General features: G+C 39.0%; 1 protein-coding gene across 8 annotated transcripts in view; it reads right to left on the bottom strand.

The window, feature by feature from the left end:
• Window positions 1-1223: 1223 nt before the first annotated feature.
• Window positions 1224-20847, bottom strand: part of Acsl4 (acyl-CoA synthetase long-chain family member 4) — a 63636-nt gene continuing 44012 nt past the window's right edge. For all 8 annotated transcript variants that reach the window (NM_001431651.1, NM_053623.2, NM_001431649.1 and 5 more), the window contains 7 exons: window positions 20674-20813; window positions 19625-19797; window positions 14628-14702; window positions 13181-13372; window positions 10197-10311; window positions 9163-9320; window positions 1224-4060 (listed from right to left, as the gene is read on the bottom strand). In NM_001431651.1, the coding sequence (NP_001418580.1) occupies window positions 3903-4060; window positions 9163-9320; window positions 10197-10311; window positions 13181-13372; window positions 14628-14702; window positions 19625-19797; window positions 20674-20813 (1011 nt within the window). In that variant the 3' untranslated portion in view covers window positions 1224-3902. The remainder of the gene's footprint in view (window positions 4061-9162; window positions 9321-10196; window positions 10312-13180; window positions 13373-14627; window positions 14703-19624; window positions 19798-20673; window positions 20814-20847) is intronic.

Here is a 20847-nt window from a genome sequence, read left to right on the forward strand (position 1 = left end):
TGCCTCAAAACACGAACAATTCTGGGTACCTCTGCTGCTCTCCAAGCTGCCTAGGACACAGCATGGGCAGATCTAATGGTCCCCTTCCCTGCAAATCTTTTAACATGCCAGGGCACCCACATGGACCTCACCCTAAGTCTACTTGTCCTCATTTGTGCTGTGGCCAGCACAGAAGTGACAGTATATGAGACTAGCAGAGTGCCTATTTGCCAAGAGCCTATGACAAAGCCTACCTAGGATCGCTGAGACCAGGCTGAGAACAGGAGCCCATCTAAAGGAGTGCTTTCAACAGGGTTCTGTTTTTTTTTTTTTTCCTTTTTTTTTTTTTTTTTTGGCTCTTAAATTTTTCAGAGCTGGGGACCGAACCCAGGGCCTTGCGCTTCCTAGGCAAGCGCTCTACTACTGAGCTAAATCCCCAACCCCTCAGGGTTTTGTTTTTAACTGCATGGTACATGTGATAATAAAAATTGATTCCCGGGGGAGGGGGAGAAGAATAGCTGCCAGGAGTTTGGGCCATTCTGAAGGCAGAGGGTATCAACATCTCAGGTACACATGGAATCTCGGAGATTTCTGGGGTATGAGCTTACTCCACGCAGTCCTAGAAGACTGTTGGGAATGAATCTATACTCCTTGTTCCAGTAAAGTTTGATAAGATTCACTCCTGCCTCTTTTGAGTTAGTTTAATACTGGAGGTTTTCCAAGAAGTGTTTCCAGATCCTGAACCACAAACGGTCCTCTGCTTTTTCCAAGTTCCAATAGGCAGAACTGTGAGCTCACAGTACTGCTTAGACACAAGCAGTGTTTGTCACATGAAACAGTACAAGACATTTTGTCTCCTGTAGCATCTAGCAGGACTAGACCAATGGCTGAACCAAGAAACAGAGGCAAGTAACATAGTGTGTGTGTGTGTGTGTGTGTGTGTGTGTGTGTGTGTGTGTGTCCGTCCTCATATACTTTAGGTATATCTATGTAAACATTAGCTTAAAAATAATGATTATTAGACCTCACCAATATACCCTAAGGATGCATTGTCCTACAGTTCCCATGTTACAAGGTATTCAACTTGGTGTATTAAAATAATAGTTCTGGGTTCAAAATAAATCAACATAATGAAGAGGGTTTTAAAAAGCTAAGTTAATCAATTAATTCCAGATACCCAAACATACTACTTAACATTCAAATTTATAGATTTTTATACTGACATATAAGAAAAACAAATTGGCTTGATAACATGGGTGGATTTATTTTATAAGATTCAAGTGCAAACTTAAAAAGAAGAACAAACAAAGCCTTTCAAGAGTAAACACAAAAAATCTACAGAACAATTCTACAATCGTGCATTAACAGAAAGTACAAATATGAATATAAAATTTGTAACTACATTCAAAATTAAAACGTATCTCTCCAGTTCCCGAATGCCACACAATCTTTAACCTTTAACCTCTTCTCAGCTTGTCACTGTAGAAACATTTGTCATCTGCTACCAGGAAAATATAGGCAAAGATTACTAGTCAGTCTCTATGAACAAAGAAACAGCATTCTCCCTCACTTTGGACTCTATGGATCATTCATCGGTATTTCATTTCTTAAAAGTCACACAATCATACCTTCAGTCTACATTAAAAAAAAGAGCACAAATATCAAAGAAATAAGACCCTTTCATGTAATTAAAGCAAAAAATTAGGAGCGTTCACCTTAGAAATGCACACACAATCAACAGTAAGCACAGCTTTAATTGATGGCTGACATGAAATTGTGAACGATTTAAATAGGTATAAAATGGAGATCAAAACCTTTAGGCTCAAATACTTAAAAAGTCACTATGAATATGGAAAATAGTTCTGTTTACATAAACATGTATATATATATTTTTTTTTTGATGAAAAGTCAGAGGGCAGTGGCATCTCCCTGGTCCCTTAACGTGTGTGTTAGGATTTTCATGAAGAATTAGCAGCACCCGACCTTGTATTCAATGCGTGATTCTTAAGGACCTAGTTGGCAGTGTTCCAGCTTTGGGAGATGGCTGTGGGTGGGGTGCAAGTATCTTAAGTAAGATAGTCTGCATGCACTCACATTTTAAAATCACCATTTCAAATGGGATACATATATTGGAAAAGCCTTTAAAAAAAAACGGATAAACAGTGCACTAGGAGTAGGTAGAAGCTGACTAGTAGTCTACTTGATGTCTTTTCACACTTCAAAGGCAAGATGGGAAGCATGAGAATACTCACATAGAACTTCAGGGAAAACTTGCCTCAAATTTTAGTTTGCACAACACTGAAAAGAAACTTTTACAAAAACCTTCGCTGTTGCTCAGAATACCAGATGATTTTTTTTCTCAATATTACCACCATATACATAACATTTAAATAATTTCTTTATAAATATTTTAGAGCACAAAGAACTCATTTTGTTGTAGTGGTGGCCCACATCTGTACAACACAATGTAAGCAACATATATATATTATATATACACACACACATACACATGCATGTGTGTGTGTGTGTGTATAAAATGACTATGAAAAAAGTGCAAAGAATAACAGTATTAAGAATTTTTGCTTTTTACATACAGTAACTATGGTTCAAGTGCGAATATCTATCAAGAATATATAATTCCAGATTTTAGCTGAAGATTTAAAAAGAAACTCACACTCCCAAGTTACTGCACAGACAGTCCTTAATCAAGTAACTCTGCCCTTCTCCCAAATCTAGCATTTCCAGTTTCTAAACTCTTCACAAACAGGAAAAGTGTTAACAGTGTTTTCTTCCCTTTAACTTCCTCAGACTCATCCAAGACACTTAATCACCCGTAGGTTTGAACAAGATTCGAGGAAGTCATTTATCATAACCCGCTTTGCTGAAATTAAAGCAAAATGAAAGGCTCTCTGAAATGCACACTACTGATCAAGAATCAATCAGCAACAGCAAACAGACCATAAATTACAAATGTAATTTAATACAAGCACATTTTAAAATCAAGCCCTGGTATCAAAGTTAAAGAGGCTAAATCTCTTTCCCAGGCTCAGTGCTATGCCAGGATCGTAATTCTGAATGCTTAGGATGCCATGAACTTTCTAACAGAAAAGCAATGTATCTTATTGAATTCTGATTGACTTTCTAACATGTTCCCCTTGGTCTCAGCCTTTGACTAGATCACACACAGAAAGGTCACTTTTACAAAGTGGACATTTTTCTGAAGACATTTCAATAATTACAGTTGCTGATTTAAGTTCTTAGACATCCAAAGGAGCAATTCAGCCTCCCTTCAAATACATTATGAGATATTTTTGGTATGTGTGTGTTGTTTTAGTTTTAACTTCAGGCACTGTAATTATTCACAATATTATAATGATTCTATGTCTCACCTACATGGCAATTATGAGCTTAAAATAATACCTTCTAAGATACTGAATCCATTTATTACAACTGATTTTTTTCCCTTCAAGAGAAATGGTTGGAAGAGGATTTCAAAGCCTGGTGGAACTTCGGCTTTGAGTAGTGTTAATACGTAATTTTGTCCTAATGATTACGATAGAAACTTCTGAACTAGGAAGACATAGACACTGGAAGCTGTAGATTTCTTCAACTACACCTAGTCCAAGTCCAATTTGTTTACTTTAGCATGGAGTATCTTTAGAAAAACAAGTGTAGCTAAGGCTAATATTCTAAAACAGAATTTTTGCTCTAAACTTAATAACACAGCTAAAGGGAAATGTCTTCAATTTCAGCTTCTCTAGGACTATGCAATTTATTGTAACCACTTTTGGTTGTTTTTTTGTTTCATGTCTTTAGAAGATTCACCTTACATTTTAACAGAGAGATCAACAAAGGCTTAAACTCTAGAACTAAAAAAACCATCAGGCCACCTCCTGTGCAAATGTGAAGTAGACAGTTGCCTTTTATTTGCCCCCATACATCCGCTCAATGTCTTTAAGATAATGGTTCTTCAGTTCCTTCCTTTTCAGCTTGAAGGCATCTGTTACCAAACCAGTTTCAGGGGTCCATGGCTCTGGGCTCAATCGAACTTTGATTGGAATTTCAAATCGTTCCAATTTCACTGAAAGAAAAATGGAAGAAAAGGGCAAAAGAGGGAGGGAAGAAGTAGGAGGAAAAACAGACAAAACAATGAATCCAACATAGAATTTTCAGAATTGACGGCCTAGATGATACAATAAAACAAAATTTAACAGTATGTTAATAATATAAAAATCTTTTTCAAGGTCTGTATAGGCAGCTTTACTCACTCACACACCCCATCTTCCCCTTAGATCCTCCATACATTCCTTCCTCTGCCTAGAGTAGTTTTCCAAATATATCTACTAATATCCAGAATTCCTCTCTTTGTAACACACACACACACACACACACACACACACACACACACACACATCTCCCTTCATATTTTATGACCACACTTCATTCAATGCATGTATCTCCTTCCAAACATATGTTTGTCTCAACCACTATAATGTAAGCTCCATGCAAGGTCTTTGTTTTGCTGACTGTCACCTACAGACTAGACCAAGAGTCCTCAATAAATTCATACAAATCTATTAAGTATTCCATAAAAAATAAGCCAATAGAAAAATATTTCTTAAAAGCTGTATTATATGATCAAATGTGAAGCAACATGGGATTTAGTAAAATAATAGTATTTAAATAATAGTGTTTAAACAGTATAAGTGCAAATACAGTACATATTATGTGGGGGTTACACAACTCAGTATATGTTGGGACAAATATAAGAAATAGAAATAGGGGGTTGGGGATTTAGTTCAGTGGTAGAGCGCTTGCCTAGCAAGCGCAAGGCCCTGGGTTCGGTCCCCAGCTCCGAAAAAGGAAAAGAAAAAAAAAAGAAATAGAAATAGATGAGGGTGGCATATACCTCTAATCAAAGTACAGAGGAGGCAGAAGTAGGTGGATTTCTGTGAGCTCCAGGCTAGCCAAGGCTATACAGTGAGACTGTCATAAACATAAAAAAAGAATGGGGTATTCAATCACATTAGCCTATTTCTTACAATGCCCCAAGGTATGTATTAATATAAACTCATTATAAAAATTCTGAAGGCCAGATATGTTACTCTGCATGTGAGCTTGATTTTTTTAATAGAATCACTTAAATAGAAAACTTGTGCATACTTCCAAAGGTACTTCCTTTGTGACATTAGAAAATGCTTTGACAGAATATGGTGCTGAATATGAAAAAAAATTCCTTACATATTATGTAATATCATGTTACTTCAAGTAATGACTAAACAGGTAGTGAAAGAACGTAAAACTTGCTTGAATTTACAATATCTACTCTTTTCGCACATTGCGGCTCAATTACAGAAAGTACCTGAGATGCCTGCCCCCTGGCGCTCATCTGGATCAAGGGAAATCTCAACCATAGATCTGCTTCATGTCCTTTTACTCCCCCTACTTAAAACGGAAATTCCTTAAAAAGGTCTAACTGCAGAAACACTACTGTATTAGTACACCATTTCAGATGTACACAAGTGAATAATAAAAGTGTGTTTTAAAATGTCCTATCACCCTTAGCTACATGACCATTTAAGGTATAACAAAAAGGGATGGTTGGGGTGTCATTCTGAGAACTCCCCATCATTATTTCACATTCAGGGGAGAAACGGACAGATTCAAACAAGAAGGAAGTAACCTAAGCCAATGAGAAAGAAGAGGACTGAAGAACCAGTGCGTTTTTTCTCTGAATAAGCCTGCAGGGGGCGGCATATCAATGCTTTTGCTGTTGCTGTCTTTAAAGTGTGCACCACAGCAGAAGGAACCAGACTTCCTGGATCTAGAGCTCTAGTATCGTGGTTATTATTCTGTGTCCAAATAATATATATCTTAATTACATGTCTCACTGCAAGAACAGGAAAGTTATGGGAGCCTAGTGAGACCTGGGACTTTTCTTCTTTCTGCTTTCTAGATGCAATTCCAATGTAGCTTGACATTCCCCGGTTACCTTCATACAGTTAAATGCAGAGATAGTCAAGTAACCTTCTACTTTATTAGCATCTCAATAACTAAGGATAACTGGGGAGATCCCTATACTGGGCAGGCTATTGGTTGAAATAGTTTATGAGATGCCATATTCAAGGAAAAATCAGTATGGATCAAAGAAGGTTCTGGGAACCACGTGACAGTAACAGAACACTTATTTATAAATAATAAAATAACCTTGACAAAAGCATTACAAACCCAAGCAACTTTACAATGTGATTAATAGGAAAATGAACTTTGAAATTTAAAATATTTGGGGTGCTAAGAGTTCAGAAAGTTCTTAGGGAAATAAGATATTGAGGTTGAAAAAAATTATTAGAAATAAAAGCCAGTGGAGCTTTCCTGATGAAATAAGAACCGCAGTGACGAAGAGGGGAAACCTTCTATATAATGCTCTTTCCTTTTGACCTCCAAATTCCATGTCTAAGAATTCACACCAAGAAGACAATCACACGGGGTGAGGAGATGGCTCAGTTGTAAAACTGCTTACCTCGTGAGCATGAAGGCCTGGGCCTGATCTCTAACAGCTACATAAAAAGCTGGGCTTGGGCTGTGCCCCTTGCAGTCTCAGAGTTGGGGAGCAAGAGTCAGGAATTGCCTAAGAGAGCCCTAAGTCTTGCTGAGAGACCCTATCTCAAAGCAAATAGATGGTCCCCAAGGAATGAGCTCTGTCCTCCACATGCAGAACATGCATGCATACAAACCAAAGGGTATCACCCAAGAATATAATCTTGTAGAAAAGATGTTTAAGTGGGGGAAAGTACTACTCACCTAAAAATAGAACAGATTAAATATTTATTTTCTAGGGAAAAAAAACTTGCAAGTCAAAGGTGATGATGAAATTATGTAGCTAACTAACTTGACAAATAGGTTGACAAATGGCGTTGACACAAGAAGGCAAGCAGAGGGAACTCCGGCCAGAGGACTTCCTTTTAATTTCCTGCATTGTCCAATATTTCATGATTACAGCTGACTGGTAATTAAGAAAATTATTGCTTTCATCGTTACAATGAAAAATAGATTTAAAAAAAAAACAGATAAATAGCTTGAAAGTTTACAAAGGGAGTACCAGGTTCCTCTCGACTGCTCCTAGGAAATTAATAGCCAAAACTAACTTTTCATAGGAGGCAGAGGTAAGAGGATCACTCAGGATATCTTGATTTAATTGGTATGCTCTAGGCTAGTCAGGAATACATAAAGAGATACTGTTTTCAATATTCTTTTAATGAAAAACTCATTAACTACAATGAAGTAAATAAATGTAATGAGGAAAAAGCACTGGGTAGGAAAGTTCAATTATGTCTAGAGAAGAAAAACAAAAGAACCACTCACTGCTAACTGACTCTGAGAAGGCTATAATAATAACTTCAAACCAGAAAGGACGCCAAGCACCCTCAATGAAAGGCATAGGCCAAGGAGCCCTGAGCACTGTAGGCCTCTGAGGACAAGGGTTTTACTCAGTCCATCTCCCTGATACTACCTTGTTCTCTTCGGCTATAGCAGAATACTGGCAGTCAAACTAAGAGAATCTACACACAAGACGATGGAGGCTTCATTTGAGAAATGGAGTTGGCCAACAGTGGGAATGGATGCACTGAGTAACTTTTCAGTAAAGCCTAGGAAGAGTCCAAGTGTTTTGAAGTAGTCCCCTTTAAAATATGGATGAATGCACAAAGATCAGAAACTAAGAACCCAGCATGTCCCTGTCCTAACAGCCGTTAATTGCCTAATTCTTTGTGTGCCCTGACATCTTGACAACTATTAGGTAAATTCCTTGGAAAATATAGAGAGACCTGTATCTGTCACAAATCCAAAGGCTAAGAATGGCAAAACAGAGATTTCCCTAGTTTGCTGTGAACCCGCCTGATGTGCTGACTATATGCTTAAAAAGTGTTTTGATGCCTGACCTTTTGTGCTCTGTTGCTGACAGATGCAGAAAGACTCTAGGCCAAATCCAACATTCTACCTGGGTGTGGTGGCGCAGGACTCTAATGCCAGCACTTGGAAGACAGAGACAAGTGGATCTCTGGGAGTTTGAAGCCATTCTAGTCGGTAGAATATGTTTCAGGGTACCCAGGGCTACACAGAGAAACCCTGTCTAAAAACCAATAAAACAAAAAAACAAAACAAAACAAAAATCCAACATCCCTTAATATTAAAAGGACCCGAAGAAACTCAAAGAAATGCTTCAATACTGAATTGACAGGCAAGATGTGTCCACCAGAGCAATAGCAACAAGAGGGGTAACGGTAACTGCCTTCTATTTAGATTTCAGGGCTGCTCATTAGAAAAAAATCATTCCTGGCATTGTAAATCTGCTCAAAAACCTATGCCTAGACCTGTCGTGGCCCTAGGGGTATCCTACTTGTTTTTTGGTAAAACAGGCACGCTTACCAACTGCCTTCTAAATAGTTATGTTTATCTCTCTAGACCTGCACTGCTCTCAACCTCACTTAGAAGTTCCTTTGGTAATAGGCAGGAATACAGGTATAGACTTATAATTGTCAAAAAAAAATTGAGAATAAGTGACAATGAGTATTCAGCCCTAAATAGCATGATTCTCAAAATCCCATCCTCCCTGCCCAAGGCTCCAGGAGCACTGGGGAAGAGAACCTAGGAAGAATGTAAAAGAGGAAAGATAGGGGCTGTGGTGAGGAGTGCTGTGAAATGCTGCCTTTTGGAATAGCCACTGGGCAAATGAATTCACGGCAGTTATGGTTATGCCTGCAAGTACCTATACAGCATGAAGCCAGTCAAAACATGGATGGCAGAGCATCTCATAAGGCCCCACCCTTAGCCGAGGAGCTACTGGCTGCAGCTGATACCGCTTTGCGGGGTGTGGCCACTGGTAGATTGCCCAGGCTTCAGTGGATGGTCCTACACACATGTCCATGTAGGCAGCACTAGAGGACTTAGTAGGTGTATATGTAATTAGTAAGCTGATCTTATATCCACACACATAACACTGGAGTAGAAATTTTTAGAAAAAGAAAGGATATAAAGATTTTGGTGAGAAATGTTTTAAAAGGAGTCAGATGAGAGTAGCAAGGAGTTTAAGATGCAGTGTATGTGTTTGAATTTTTTAGTGTAATGATCTAAATATCTATTAGTTGACTTTTATGGACTTCAACCGCTTAGCAATATCTTACTTACTGGCATTTGCAGCTTCTCGAATTTCTTTCAGTATTTCAGCTTCCATGGCAGGATTATTGCAAATATCAACCCAAGATCCTTCTACCCCCTTCTGTTGTGCCAAAAGAGTCAACTTTTTCTGGTTGGGAACCACAAAACTGATCACATAAGACTGGTCACTGAAAAATTATACATAGTAAGAAGTAAGCAAGTATTCACGGTATTCAATGGAACAGTGCAGTAGAAGTAATTCTAAATATACATATTAAATGACATTAATAAAAAAAGAAAGTGGCTCAATCTCACAGGCTTAGAAAAACTTGGACTGAAAATTCACCAAGTACTATGTATGTCAAAAAAAAAATATTGGGCTGGAGAGGTGGCTCAGTGGTTAAGAGCACTGATTGCTCTTCCAGAGGTCCTGAGTTCAAATCCCAGCAACCACATGGTGGCTCACACCCATCTGTGATGGGATCCGATGCCCTCTTCTAGTGTGTCTGAAGACAGCGACAGTGTATTGACATACATATAAATAAATAAATAAAATCCTTTTAAAAAATTTTAAAAAATAAAAAAAAATATTGGTGCTAACTCTCAATTACTTTGGATTCAATTTTAAAGAACTTGTAGCGTAGGTTAGATAATTAGATTAGATAATAAACACTTAGCAAGGCATGGTAGATGTCTAATAAAGAACTATAATAATGAATTTTGGAAAAGACCTTCATGCTGTTAAATAAATTCAACAAGAACTTTCATGTTCATCTTCCTAACCCTAACCGAAGTTCTAAGAGAAGTCTGATGGGATCTGACTGTTTACCCACAATCGAATTTATTTTATACTGTTCCTTTTACTGTAAGCATATGAAACACAAAACAGAACTGCTCTTTGTCTCACAAGATAGCGATCAGGTCTCATGACCTGAATTTGATCTCCAGGACCCACATGGCGATAGTAGAAAAGCAGCACAAGTTGTCCCACATGAGCTTCCCCCAACAAGCACAAAAGCAATGACACACAGATAGGCAGATGGACAGAGAGATAAAAGAGTCACCTTTTGGCAAAAGCACAGATGTTGTCGATCAGTGGACAATTCTTCAGTGCGGCTTCGACTTTCCCAAGAGACACGTACTCTCCGGCTTGCAGCTTCACCAGATCTTTCTTACGATCTATAATCATAAAAACATGGATCCTCAACTAAATCACACACTGGAGGTTGTCTCTTAGGAGGCCTGATCTTCCCTAGATGGAGGGGGAGGGGGAGGGGGGTCTGGGGAAGAAGAAAGGTGGGAGACAGCTACAAGGAGTGGAGGGAGAGCAAACTATGGATGGGATATCTTATATGAGAGAAGAATCTATTTTCAGTTAAAAAATACAAATTCGGTTTGTTGCACTGTGGCATGTTTAATTCTGATTTCATCAATTTCTTGCCTTAGTTTCCATTTATAAAAATATTTCCTCTAAAATCTTGACATATATGTATATGCATACATACATACATCTTATACAATTTAATATATAAAGTTTAATATATAAATATATTTTAATATATAAACATATTGTAACATATAGATGTATGTAATAAGTATTTACATATATAAAATTTTCTGATACATACTGCTAAAAATGCATCAAATATTAAAGTTCCAGCACTAACGTGTATAAGTCAAGGTTATCATAAGTTTTAGGTCAATGTGGTCTCTTAGTGGGTTCAAGTTCAATCTGAGGTATATGCAAGACTCGGTCTCAAATCAGTTTTCTCCAATGCAGTGTTACCAGGTATATAAAACACATACCAGAGCGGGCCCCATTTCTAGCAGTAGTTAGCCAACTGCACGCACGCACGCACATATACATGCACACACACACACCCGTGGTATTATTTGTTTGCTTCCTTTTATCTTATTAATTTTTTTGTTGTTTTGACTTTTTCTTTAGAGAGAGAGAGAGACAGACAGAGAGAGAGAGAGAGAGAGAGATAGAGAGAGAGAGAGAGTTTGAGAGGGCACAAAATTAGGTAGGAAGGTGAGCAGTATCTGGGAGGACTGGGGGAGGTGAAAACAGGATCAAAATATATTGTTAGAATAACTTTAACTTTTAAGTACTTAAATAAGTATTAGCTAAAAGTTACCCACTACACATAAGGTTCTAACACCTTATCGTACTCCTGACTATTACAATGATCTTATCATACTCAGAAGTCCAGTGACATTAAGAGAAGGAACAGAACTCTGGAGCATTAGATTAGGAATGGGAGCATCATCTGGTAGAGGCTGGGATGCTTGGCGTTTCTGTTAACGTCTCTCCACCTCATTCATATTGGGGACAATGGTGCCTACCCCACAGAAGCATCTCAGTCCATTCCATATAAAGCACACTCAACAAATGCCAATTCCCACATTCCCTAGTTGACATTTTCTTTGTAAAGTGACAGTGCTATAAGAAAGTACTGTCATAGGGTGACTCATCTTGAGTAATTATTAGCCTGCTTAAAATCCTTTGCATGAATGATGTGATGTGTTGCCTACCAACAGCAAGAGTAGGGAGACAGGCGAGGAGGAGGACGAGGGAGGAGGGCTGCAATCAAAACTCATTGTACTCGTGGATGAAAAATAGGCTTTCTGAAAAACACTGTGCTACGTACTGTGAGAACCTTAACAGCTTCCTTTTCCATTTTAAACCTACAGCAACAGTGTGCACATGCAGTGTATATGTACATGCTAATACATTTGGAGCACAATTGTTTCGTTTTTTCCAGAATCCACAAATGCAAGCTTACCTACAAGGCAATGGGATAAAAATAATCCTCTAATACACATTGGGGGGGCACAGAGATAGTCTATGAAGTGCCTCACATGAGAGCATGATGGCCTGACTGCAGATCTCCAGCACCCACCTAAAAGCTGGTAGTGGCATGTGTGTTTGAGGTCAGTGCTGGAGAAGGGGACACACAGGTAGATGCCTGAAGCTCATTGGCCAGGAAGCCCAGACAAGTTGATGAGTTCCAGGTTCAGGGAGATGTTATAAGATTTTGTCATCATATACAGCCAGGTCTCAAATCCAAGCTGTGCTAGTAGAGGATAGGTGAGGGCTTAGGATGTGACCCATAGTGCTCCTCTAGCATAAAGCCCTAAGTTTGCTCCGCAATAGATGGGAATAGGGAAAACTATGAGTATGACTGCCTAGGAGAAAAGTTTATCGATTTTTTAGTAAATCAGCAGATCAACGTTAAAGATGAGGACAAAACTTGCCAGGAAATCACTGATTACATTCTGCTCAGATACTGTGAAGTCAAGCCACAGATTAAATGTGTCACTAGAATTATGACCAAGTGACAGTATCACTAGAAGACAGAGCAGACCCTGGACAGTAGCCCTTACAGCTAGTTAATGTTTAAACCTTTGCCTATTTAAAGTGAACACAGGCTTTCTTTTGGAGTCACTTTCAGAGTTGTGTTTTGAATGTAAACGTCTACTTCCGTAAGTCCAGTTTTTAAAAAATGCCAAAGCAATACACATTTTCAAAATAGACTGGTGCTGAAGATTGAAATGATCCTTTTCTAACTCTTATAGAGAGAGCCAGGAAAAACATGGGTGCATGATGATCACTGAGAAACTAGTGGAAAGGCAGGCCTAAAATCGCATATGCATAGTCACACAGTGGAGTTAAGCGAAAGTGCTCCTTCCTGAATTACTTTTGCTTTTTCATTGCTGAATCTGTTATTCATTTTCCTGTCCACTTTCCCCTTCCCCTCCTCCAACACTGCTCCTACCATTGCTACTTCGAAAGAAGTAGCACTTACTTGTCTGACCATCTCTCGTTTCTTACGTCATCTAACGCTAGCAGCTGTTCTGGGAGGTTGGTGTAACCTCTGTTTCACAGATGGAGGTCTGGCATGAGGTCATAAGTAAAGGAACACACAAGAGAGCTGGGACAAATCAATCTATGGACCCTGCTGATAGCCTGACCTACGTTATTTCTCAGGCTCACAGAAGTTACAAAATGATAGAAGCTATTATAAAGAGGGAACACACTGACCGATAATCTGTAAGCATCCATCAGGGTGGAATTCTCCAATATCACCAGTGCAAAACCACCTTTGTCCATTTTCATCCACAGAATAATCTTCTGCTGTTTTCTCTTCATTTTTAAAATATCCCATGGAGATATTCTGGCCTCCAATCACAATTTCACCTCTGGGGTTTGGCTTATCATGAACTGTATAACCACCTATATTTAAAAGATTAGTTATTATCCTAAAACAAAATTCATCTTTCATAAATTCTTTATTACGATCAGTGTGTGTGTGTGTGTGTGTGTGCGCGCGCGCGCACATACATGTGCACACCCATATGCCACAGTACAGATAAGTCCGAGAAAAACTTCCAACAGTTGAATCTTTCCTTCCACTATGTGGGTCCCAAGGAACAAACTCAGACCACTGAACTTGGTAAATTCTTCAAGTTTGTTATTCTAAATTTTATATCATGTTTATGGGAAAATCTTGGTTTACATTTCATCAGTTATGTGACTATAATAAGGGAATAATTTGAGGGAAACCAAGGAAAACTATGACAGCCACCCCTGCAAACCTTCTACCCAGACCTTCCCATGACACAAAACATAGAGGACATAATTAAAACTTGGAGTTTACAGGACTCTTTAACATAAACAAGAGCAATACTTAAAACTGTTTTAAGTAAGTCTTCAAAATTTTATGCTCAAGAAAGTTTCAGGCAGAGACAAAAGACAGGAAGTACTGAGAAAGGCCATAGCATTCAGGGAGTGAGTAGGGGAGGCCATGGGAAATGGGGACAAACTTTACAAACTTAAACAGTGGGCAGACAATTACAGTCTGGTAGTTATCATTAATTCTTTTCAGCATGGCAAGGCTGTTTAATATTTTACTTAATAATCCACCATACTGTGATTAGTGTGTATGTGTCATCCTTTATCCTGGCCATCGGAGGGAAATTGGTTTATATCTGACTTCAGATCTTTGTGAAAAGAATTATCAACAGTGTGTTTATGGTTCTGGTTTCCTCTAAATGTCTTGCCCCTATATGTATGTATGTAAGTATCTACTGCACAAAATAACTACATAGATGAATAATGACTATGGGAATCTGCTAGAATCAAGACCTTGTTGTATAAATGTGTGTACTGTCTCCCTGTCACCTGAAACTATAGGATTGCTCCTTCGCATCCCCAATATCATCACTAGCAGAGGTGAGCTTCAAAAGGTGCCTCGCCCAAGGGAAGCTCCAATTAGACTGTTTTTTCACCTTGCCATCAAGTATTTCCTAAATTGAAAATGACAGTGGCTCAAATTTAGTCATTTCCCCGCTGCGCATGAGGAAATCATAGGGAAGAGGCAGAAACCAAGAAGCACTTGCAGCTTCTAGCTACCATGCAATCCAAGTCTCGAGGTTCCTGGTAGTTTGCAGTGCGTCTAGAGTCAAGGAAGCCTACGTGAAACCCTTACCTTCCTGCCAGTCCTTCAGTTTAATTTCACAGCAAATAAGAGGAGCGCCAACTCTTCCAGTAGTGTAGTCGGTAACTACAGAAGAAACGGCAATCAAACCATTAGTATACAGTAGTTCCAATGTGCACAGCAAGCCACTAGAAATACTGAGTGATGACAGAAGAAGAGGCCACACAACTCTTCATTTTTCAGCATTTCGACTCCTGTTTCCACAGGATAGCTTTCCTCCTCGGGTCTGCATTTTCAATAATTTCATTTTCAAAAATCTGCTCCTCGGGTCTGCATTTTCAATAATTTCATTTTCAAAAATCTGCTCCTCGGGTCTGCATTTTCAATAATTTCATTTTCAAAAATCTGCTCTAAGCAAAAGGTGAGGTCTACCAGTATCTTATCCAGGATTCTGCTAAGATGGACTGTGGCAATAATTCCTGCTCTATCGCCTACTGTATGCATCAAATTATTGTCTTTGACCTCCATTTCTTCACCTATAAACACACCGACTTCATGCAGTGAGGAACAAAGGTGATAATGAAAGCAGCACTTGCTGCTACTTGTCACAAATAAAATGTTCAAGGAACTGTGACCACTGTTCTTAGGCATCATCATCATCTTCTTCGTCATCGTCATTGTGTCATTAGCCCTTCCTTAGCAATCTGTGACTACTTGTAGTATGATCACATCTTCATAGATGGCTTATTATGAACCCAGCACTATATTAAACACTGCAAGCTAACAAACAAAGAATGACTTGACCTGGTCCTCAAAGGCCTTACTAATAGATGATCCAGGGAAATATGTATGAGAAATAGTAGAGAGAACACTTAAATCCTTATCCACACGTACAAATGATGACAGAAATGAGCCAAGTAGCTAGAAGGATGTCAGTCCCACAGAAAGCAGCCTTCACAAAACAGCTTTAATTGCAAAGATTACTGGTTGTCTTATCCCAGCATTATGAAATCAGTAATTGGTTCTTAAATCCTCTCAAAAAGGAGTTAGATATGAGAGAACCAAGAAATGCAAGATAAGAAAACTGCAGCAGTGTCATATACACTGTGTCTAGTTAGCTTGCAATGTTTACTATAGTGCTCAGTTTATAATAAGCCATCAAGAAGATATGATTAAATAGATGATTTTAATTAAATGACAATAAAGAGAAAGAAATCCACTCTACAATGACATATATCTTACCCCCATAGGTATGCTATTCACCTCAGTCAATAATCACAAGGACTTGGGTTACTACCTCCACACTCCAATCTCTATGTGGAGTACTTGAATTACTTTCCTAACTCCCTGTGCCCTTCATCTGGAGACTTCTACAAGTACCATAGTATTCTGGATACCAGAAGGACCCACGGAAAACGAAGGAGCCTTATAAAAGTTGGGCAATGACGACTGGCTATGACTAGTCAACAGAAAGGGTATTCCAAAAGAAGAAAAGAGAAATCACAGTGAGGTTAAGCCCCCAAATCTACCAAGAGAGAGACATGGCTTGCCTAGGGAGGAAAGGACAGGTGTATAAGAGAGGTACAATTGCACTAGATCAAATATATCTTCAAAAAAACACTAGGTAACAGCATGTTTAGACTTTACACATCCATCAAACAGTGGGTGGGCTAGGGAGAAAGGACTAAAGGGCTGTCAGTTCAGAACAGCTGGCGAAATATAAGGTGGGATGACAACTTTGGCCCAGAGGGAAAGGGAAGTCTAGTGAGAGAATGTAGACTTCTGATTGAAATTAAAGATAGAAAACAGTTTGAGGACTTCAAAGTTGATTAACGACTGGAATGGTTTCAAAGATTTGATACCACTGACACAACAAATAATTTAGCAACAGATAGTTTGAAATAGGTTACTTTACAGCCAGTGTGATACACGATAATAATCTGATTCACAAAAGTTCCTAGGCTGCAGAGATAACTGAGAGGTTAAGAGATCCTGCTATTCTTCCAGAGGACGAGATTTCAGTACCCAGTACTGAAATCACCTGTAAGCCTACCCACAGGAGATCCAACATCTTCTAGGTTCTATGGATGCTTGCATTATTTTGTGTGTGTGTGTGTGTGTGTGTGTGTGTGTGTGTGTGTGTGTGTGTGTGTGTGTGTGTATGTGTGTGTATGTGTGTGTGTGGTGTGTGTGTTTTCTTAGGAATTGAGTTCAAAGTGTTGTGTATGCTAAGCAACTTTTGCACTACGCGCGTCCATGTGCAAAAAGAGACTTAAAAAAGATTCTTTCCTCTTCCAAAAACTTCCCGCCTCCCTATCCACCCAACTCCAAAAAGAAAATCAAAACAAATAAAAAACAGCAATACAACCCCCCAAAAAAGTGAGCATGCATGCACGCACGCACACACGCACACACACACAGTCTGTTTTGTGTTGACCAACTACTCCTGGGTAGGTCCTGTCCTTACGTAAAATAGTCCATTGAAGAAAATATTTTCCCTTTACCAGTTGGTATCAACTGGGCTGATACGGATATGAACTCAGAAACTGGGACAGCATGCACAGGACCTATACACGTTCAAACCAGAAAAACAACTTTTAAAAAATGATACTCATATAATCCTAGTGTTTCTCAACATGGCAGGATTGTCATGTGCTCAGAAGATATGTGGAGATATGTTTCATTTATACAGCATGGGTGAGCAAGTTACTACTAGTAATGTGGCTGATAATACCACTCAGTACATGAAAGAGATGTAAAAATCAAAGAATTAGGTGGTTCAAAATGTGAAGAGTTGCCTTTAGGAACTGAAGGTAACAGAAGACAAAAAGACAAAACAAAAAATAGGGATGCGAGTACTGAGGTCAGCCTCTCACCAAACTGTCTCTGTGTGCACAGCCATAGATGTATGTTGCTCTCAATTTTGGCTAGAAAAATTAATGGTTAATGCACAGAACTATAATACTGACTCTCAAGCTGTGGGTCAATTTTCCTATCTCCAAAACTATTTACATTACAATTCATAACAGTAGCAAAATTGTAGTTATAAAGTAGCAACAGAAATAATTTTATGGTTTTGGGGGATGAGCACACCATGAGGAATTGTATTAGAGGATCGCAGCATTGGGAAGGTATAGAAGCACTGAGCTAGAACTTTCTTCCATCTAATGCACAGGGAATACCTCAGAAGGAGTAGAAAGAACATCCGATGTGTCAAATGCTAACTTCTGAACAAAACATGGCTGATATACAGATCAAGTCACAGCAGCTATGCTTCCTACACAAGACCTGCCTGGACCAGCCGTCCAAATCCCAAAAGGGCCCCAAGACCCCACCTTGGCAAAGGAGCTACTAGTAACTGATGGCTGCTGAGATGGGAAACTGCCCACTGCCTACATCACAGGAGACAGAGATGGGAAATCATCCACTGCCTCCACATCACAGGAGACAATTCCATACCATGTGCATATGCACATGGGCAGCAGTAACTGGATTAAGGGTTAGCATACTAAGTAATGGAAAGAAAAGAGAATTAAGGGTCCTAGGGGAAGTTGGTGTATGGATGTGACCAAAATCTGTTGCGTTAATTAAGACATCTTGAAAGAATAAACATAGTATTTTAAAAATCGATCAAAGAAAGAAAATTAAACTATCATGACAGGATTATGAGGCTTAAAACTAAAGGATACATATGATACTTTCAACTAAGTGTTTATAAAACTAATACAAGGTAGGCTTATAACAAACTCTTTTGCTTATGAAATTATAAGATATGTTGCTATTGCTGAAAACGCCATTTCAGAGACAAGGCCCAGAGACCACTGGACCTGGAACTAACCTCAATGCCTCTTTCCCTGAGGACTAGCTTTCCTGGTACCAGAAGCTGCTACGCTAGCTTCCAAAGGTATGAAGAAACCAATAGTCCTACCCAACTATGGTACCCATGAACCACAAGTATGACCAGCATAACAAGATAACTCTATGGGTGCAAAGCTGGCATGCATGTCTTGGTGGTAACAGACAGCTTTCTAATTGGATATAAAACCTGCTCAACAAGAAAGTACCCATTCCCCGTTCTGGAAACATAGCCAACTAGCCAGGGCTCGAAGTCATGGATCTTGGAGGACAATCCACAACCAGTAATGTTCTAAGCCAGCATCATTTCTAAGCACAATGAAAATACCCACAGGTAAGTGTAGTTCTCAACTTCATCAACAAAACTTCTCTTTCCAACACTTGGAAACCAAATTGTGGAACCCAGTCCAAATGGATACATTGACAAACCAATTCTTATGCCTAACATTCAGGCAACAGGGAAGGGCTAGGAAGGGAGCCAGAGGATCAAGGAGGGAATCTGCTGTTTGTATCTCCTGGTAATGTCAGAAGCTACAGTGAGATCCTTAAGATCTCACCAATATGACTGAACAAGGACAATAACATGAATGCCAAAGTGGATGGGGAAAAGACAAGGAGGCCCCAACCCTACACAACAGAGGACCAAGGCAATGCTGGGTCAGAGAGAGGTCTTCTTCCGCAAGGAAAGCACACTATTCGGATATCCAAACTAAATGGTCACCCTGTGTGGGGTGGTAGTGTTTACACCTTTAATCCCAGCACTTAGCAGGTAAAGGGAGGCAGTTTGAGGCCAGTCTGGTCTACAAAGTGAGTTCCAGGACAGCCAGGGCTACACATACATATGAGTAACACTACACAGAAAGAGCAGGTTCTAATTGGGAATACTACACACGTGCTACAACAATTTTTAAAAAAAGGATGAATTTGAAAGTGAGCAAGGAGAGGTATGTGGCAGGGTCTGAAGCATACAAAGAGATGGAGGGAAATTATGTAACTATAACTCCTTTCTTCAATTTTTTTTGAGATTACGAGGTATAAAATAACCTTGCTACTGGGGATTTAGCTCAGTAGTAGAGTGCTTACCTAGGAAGCGCAAGGCCCTGGGTTCGGTCCCCAGCTCCGAAAAAAAGAACCAAAAAAAAAAAAAATAACCTTGCTTTTCCCAGTGATGCTAATACATGACCGATGCTTACCTTCAGTAACTGTTCCAGCACCGCATGATTCTGTCAGCCCATAGCCCTGACCAATGGGGCAGCAGAAGCAGACATTCATGAATCGGTGTGTCTGGGGGGACAGTGGGGCACCGCCGGACAGCATCATGCGGACATTTCCTCCTAGAAGAGCCTTCACCTTCTTAAACAGTATCCTTGAAAGGAAGGGGGACAATGGTGTTTATACTGTCACACACTTTTCTTGATACCTGACCAACTTATAAACCGTGATAAAATTCCCAAAATTGTGGCCCAACGCAGACATTTTCAAATCACAATAGTAATGGGGAGGTGAGCAGAACAGCAAATAACACCTATAAATTATGCCAGCACTTCAAGCCTTCCCCCAAACCCAAGTGTGCAGTGCTGGGATCACGCTCTGCCTCATGCTAAACAATAGAAAATGGCATTGAGGGAAAACTATAAGCTTTCTATGGCATATTAGGTCAACTTAAAAATCTCCTAATGACAAATTTCATTGCTACACTTTAACTGCTATACCCATAGCCTCACCGTAACTTTATGAACACAATAAAACACAGGATGTCGCATAGAATACGTCTTAAAAATCTCCGCCCCCCCACTGTGTGTGTGTATACAGTGAAATTACACATTATGTTACTTTCAAGCTTTTAAAACTGTATTCTAGGTTTTTAAGAGACCCAATTAATACTTATTTACTCATCATTAAAACTAAATTATCAAATTCAGAGTCCACTGTCTTTTCATTCTTGTATAAACAATAGGATAGAAAATAAAGAATAAATCAAGGTTTCAATCATGGTGATAATATTCAATTAGATGAACTTGCCATTTGTTTGGTCTTCTTTCAGATTTAAAAACACAAAGAAATTCATAGGCACAGACACATATTCATGGTGCCAGACTTTGAAAAGCTGAGGCAGGAGGGTCACTTGGGTTAAAAAGTTTAAAGCCAGACTGGAAAACATCAATATTTGTATGCCATACCATAATATAGCAAATAGAACACAAAACAGGCTTAAAATACAGGGCCTCTGAAATGTACTTACAGATTACAAAGAGGGGCATCATATCCTTTCTTGATTTGCTCTAATTTATAATCATACCCAATTTTAAATAGAGTCTTCTGAATATAATTCATCTCTTGAACCTTGCTCATAACATTCTTGTAAATTCTATCCATGATTTCCTACAAGACAAACAAAATACTAAATAATCAAAAA

This window comes from Rattus norvegicus, chromosome X (assembly GCF_021556685.1).
Source record: "Rattus norvegicus strain SHRSP/BbbUtx chromosome X, alternate assembly SHRSP_T2T, whole genome shotgun sequence".
NCBI classification, from domain to species: domain Eukaryota; kingdom Metazoa; phylum Chordata; class Mammalia; order Rodentia; family Muridae; genus Rattus; species Rattus norvegicus.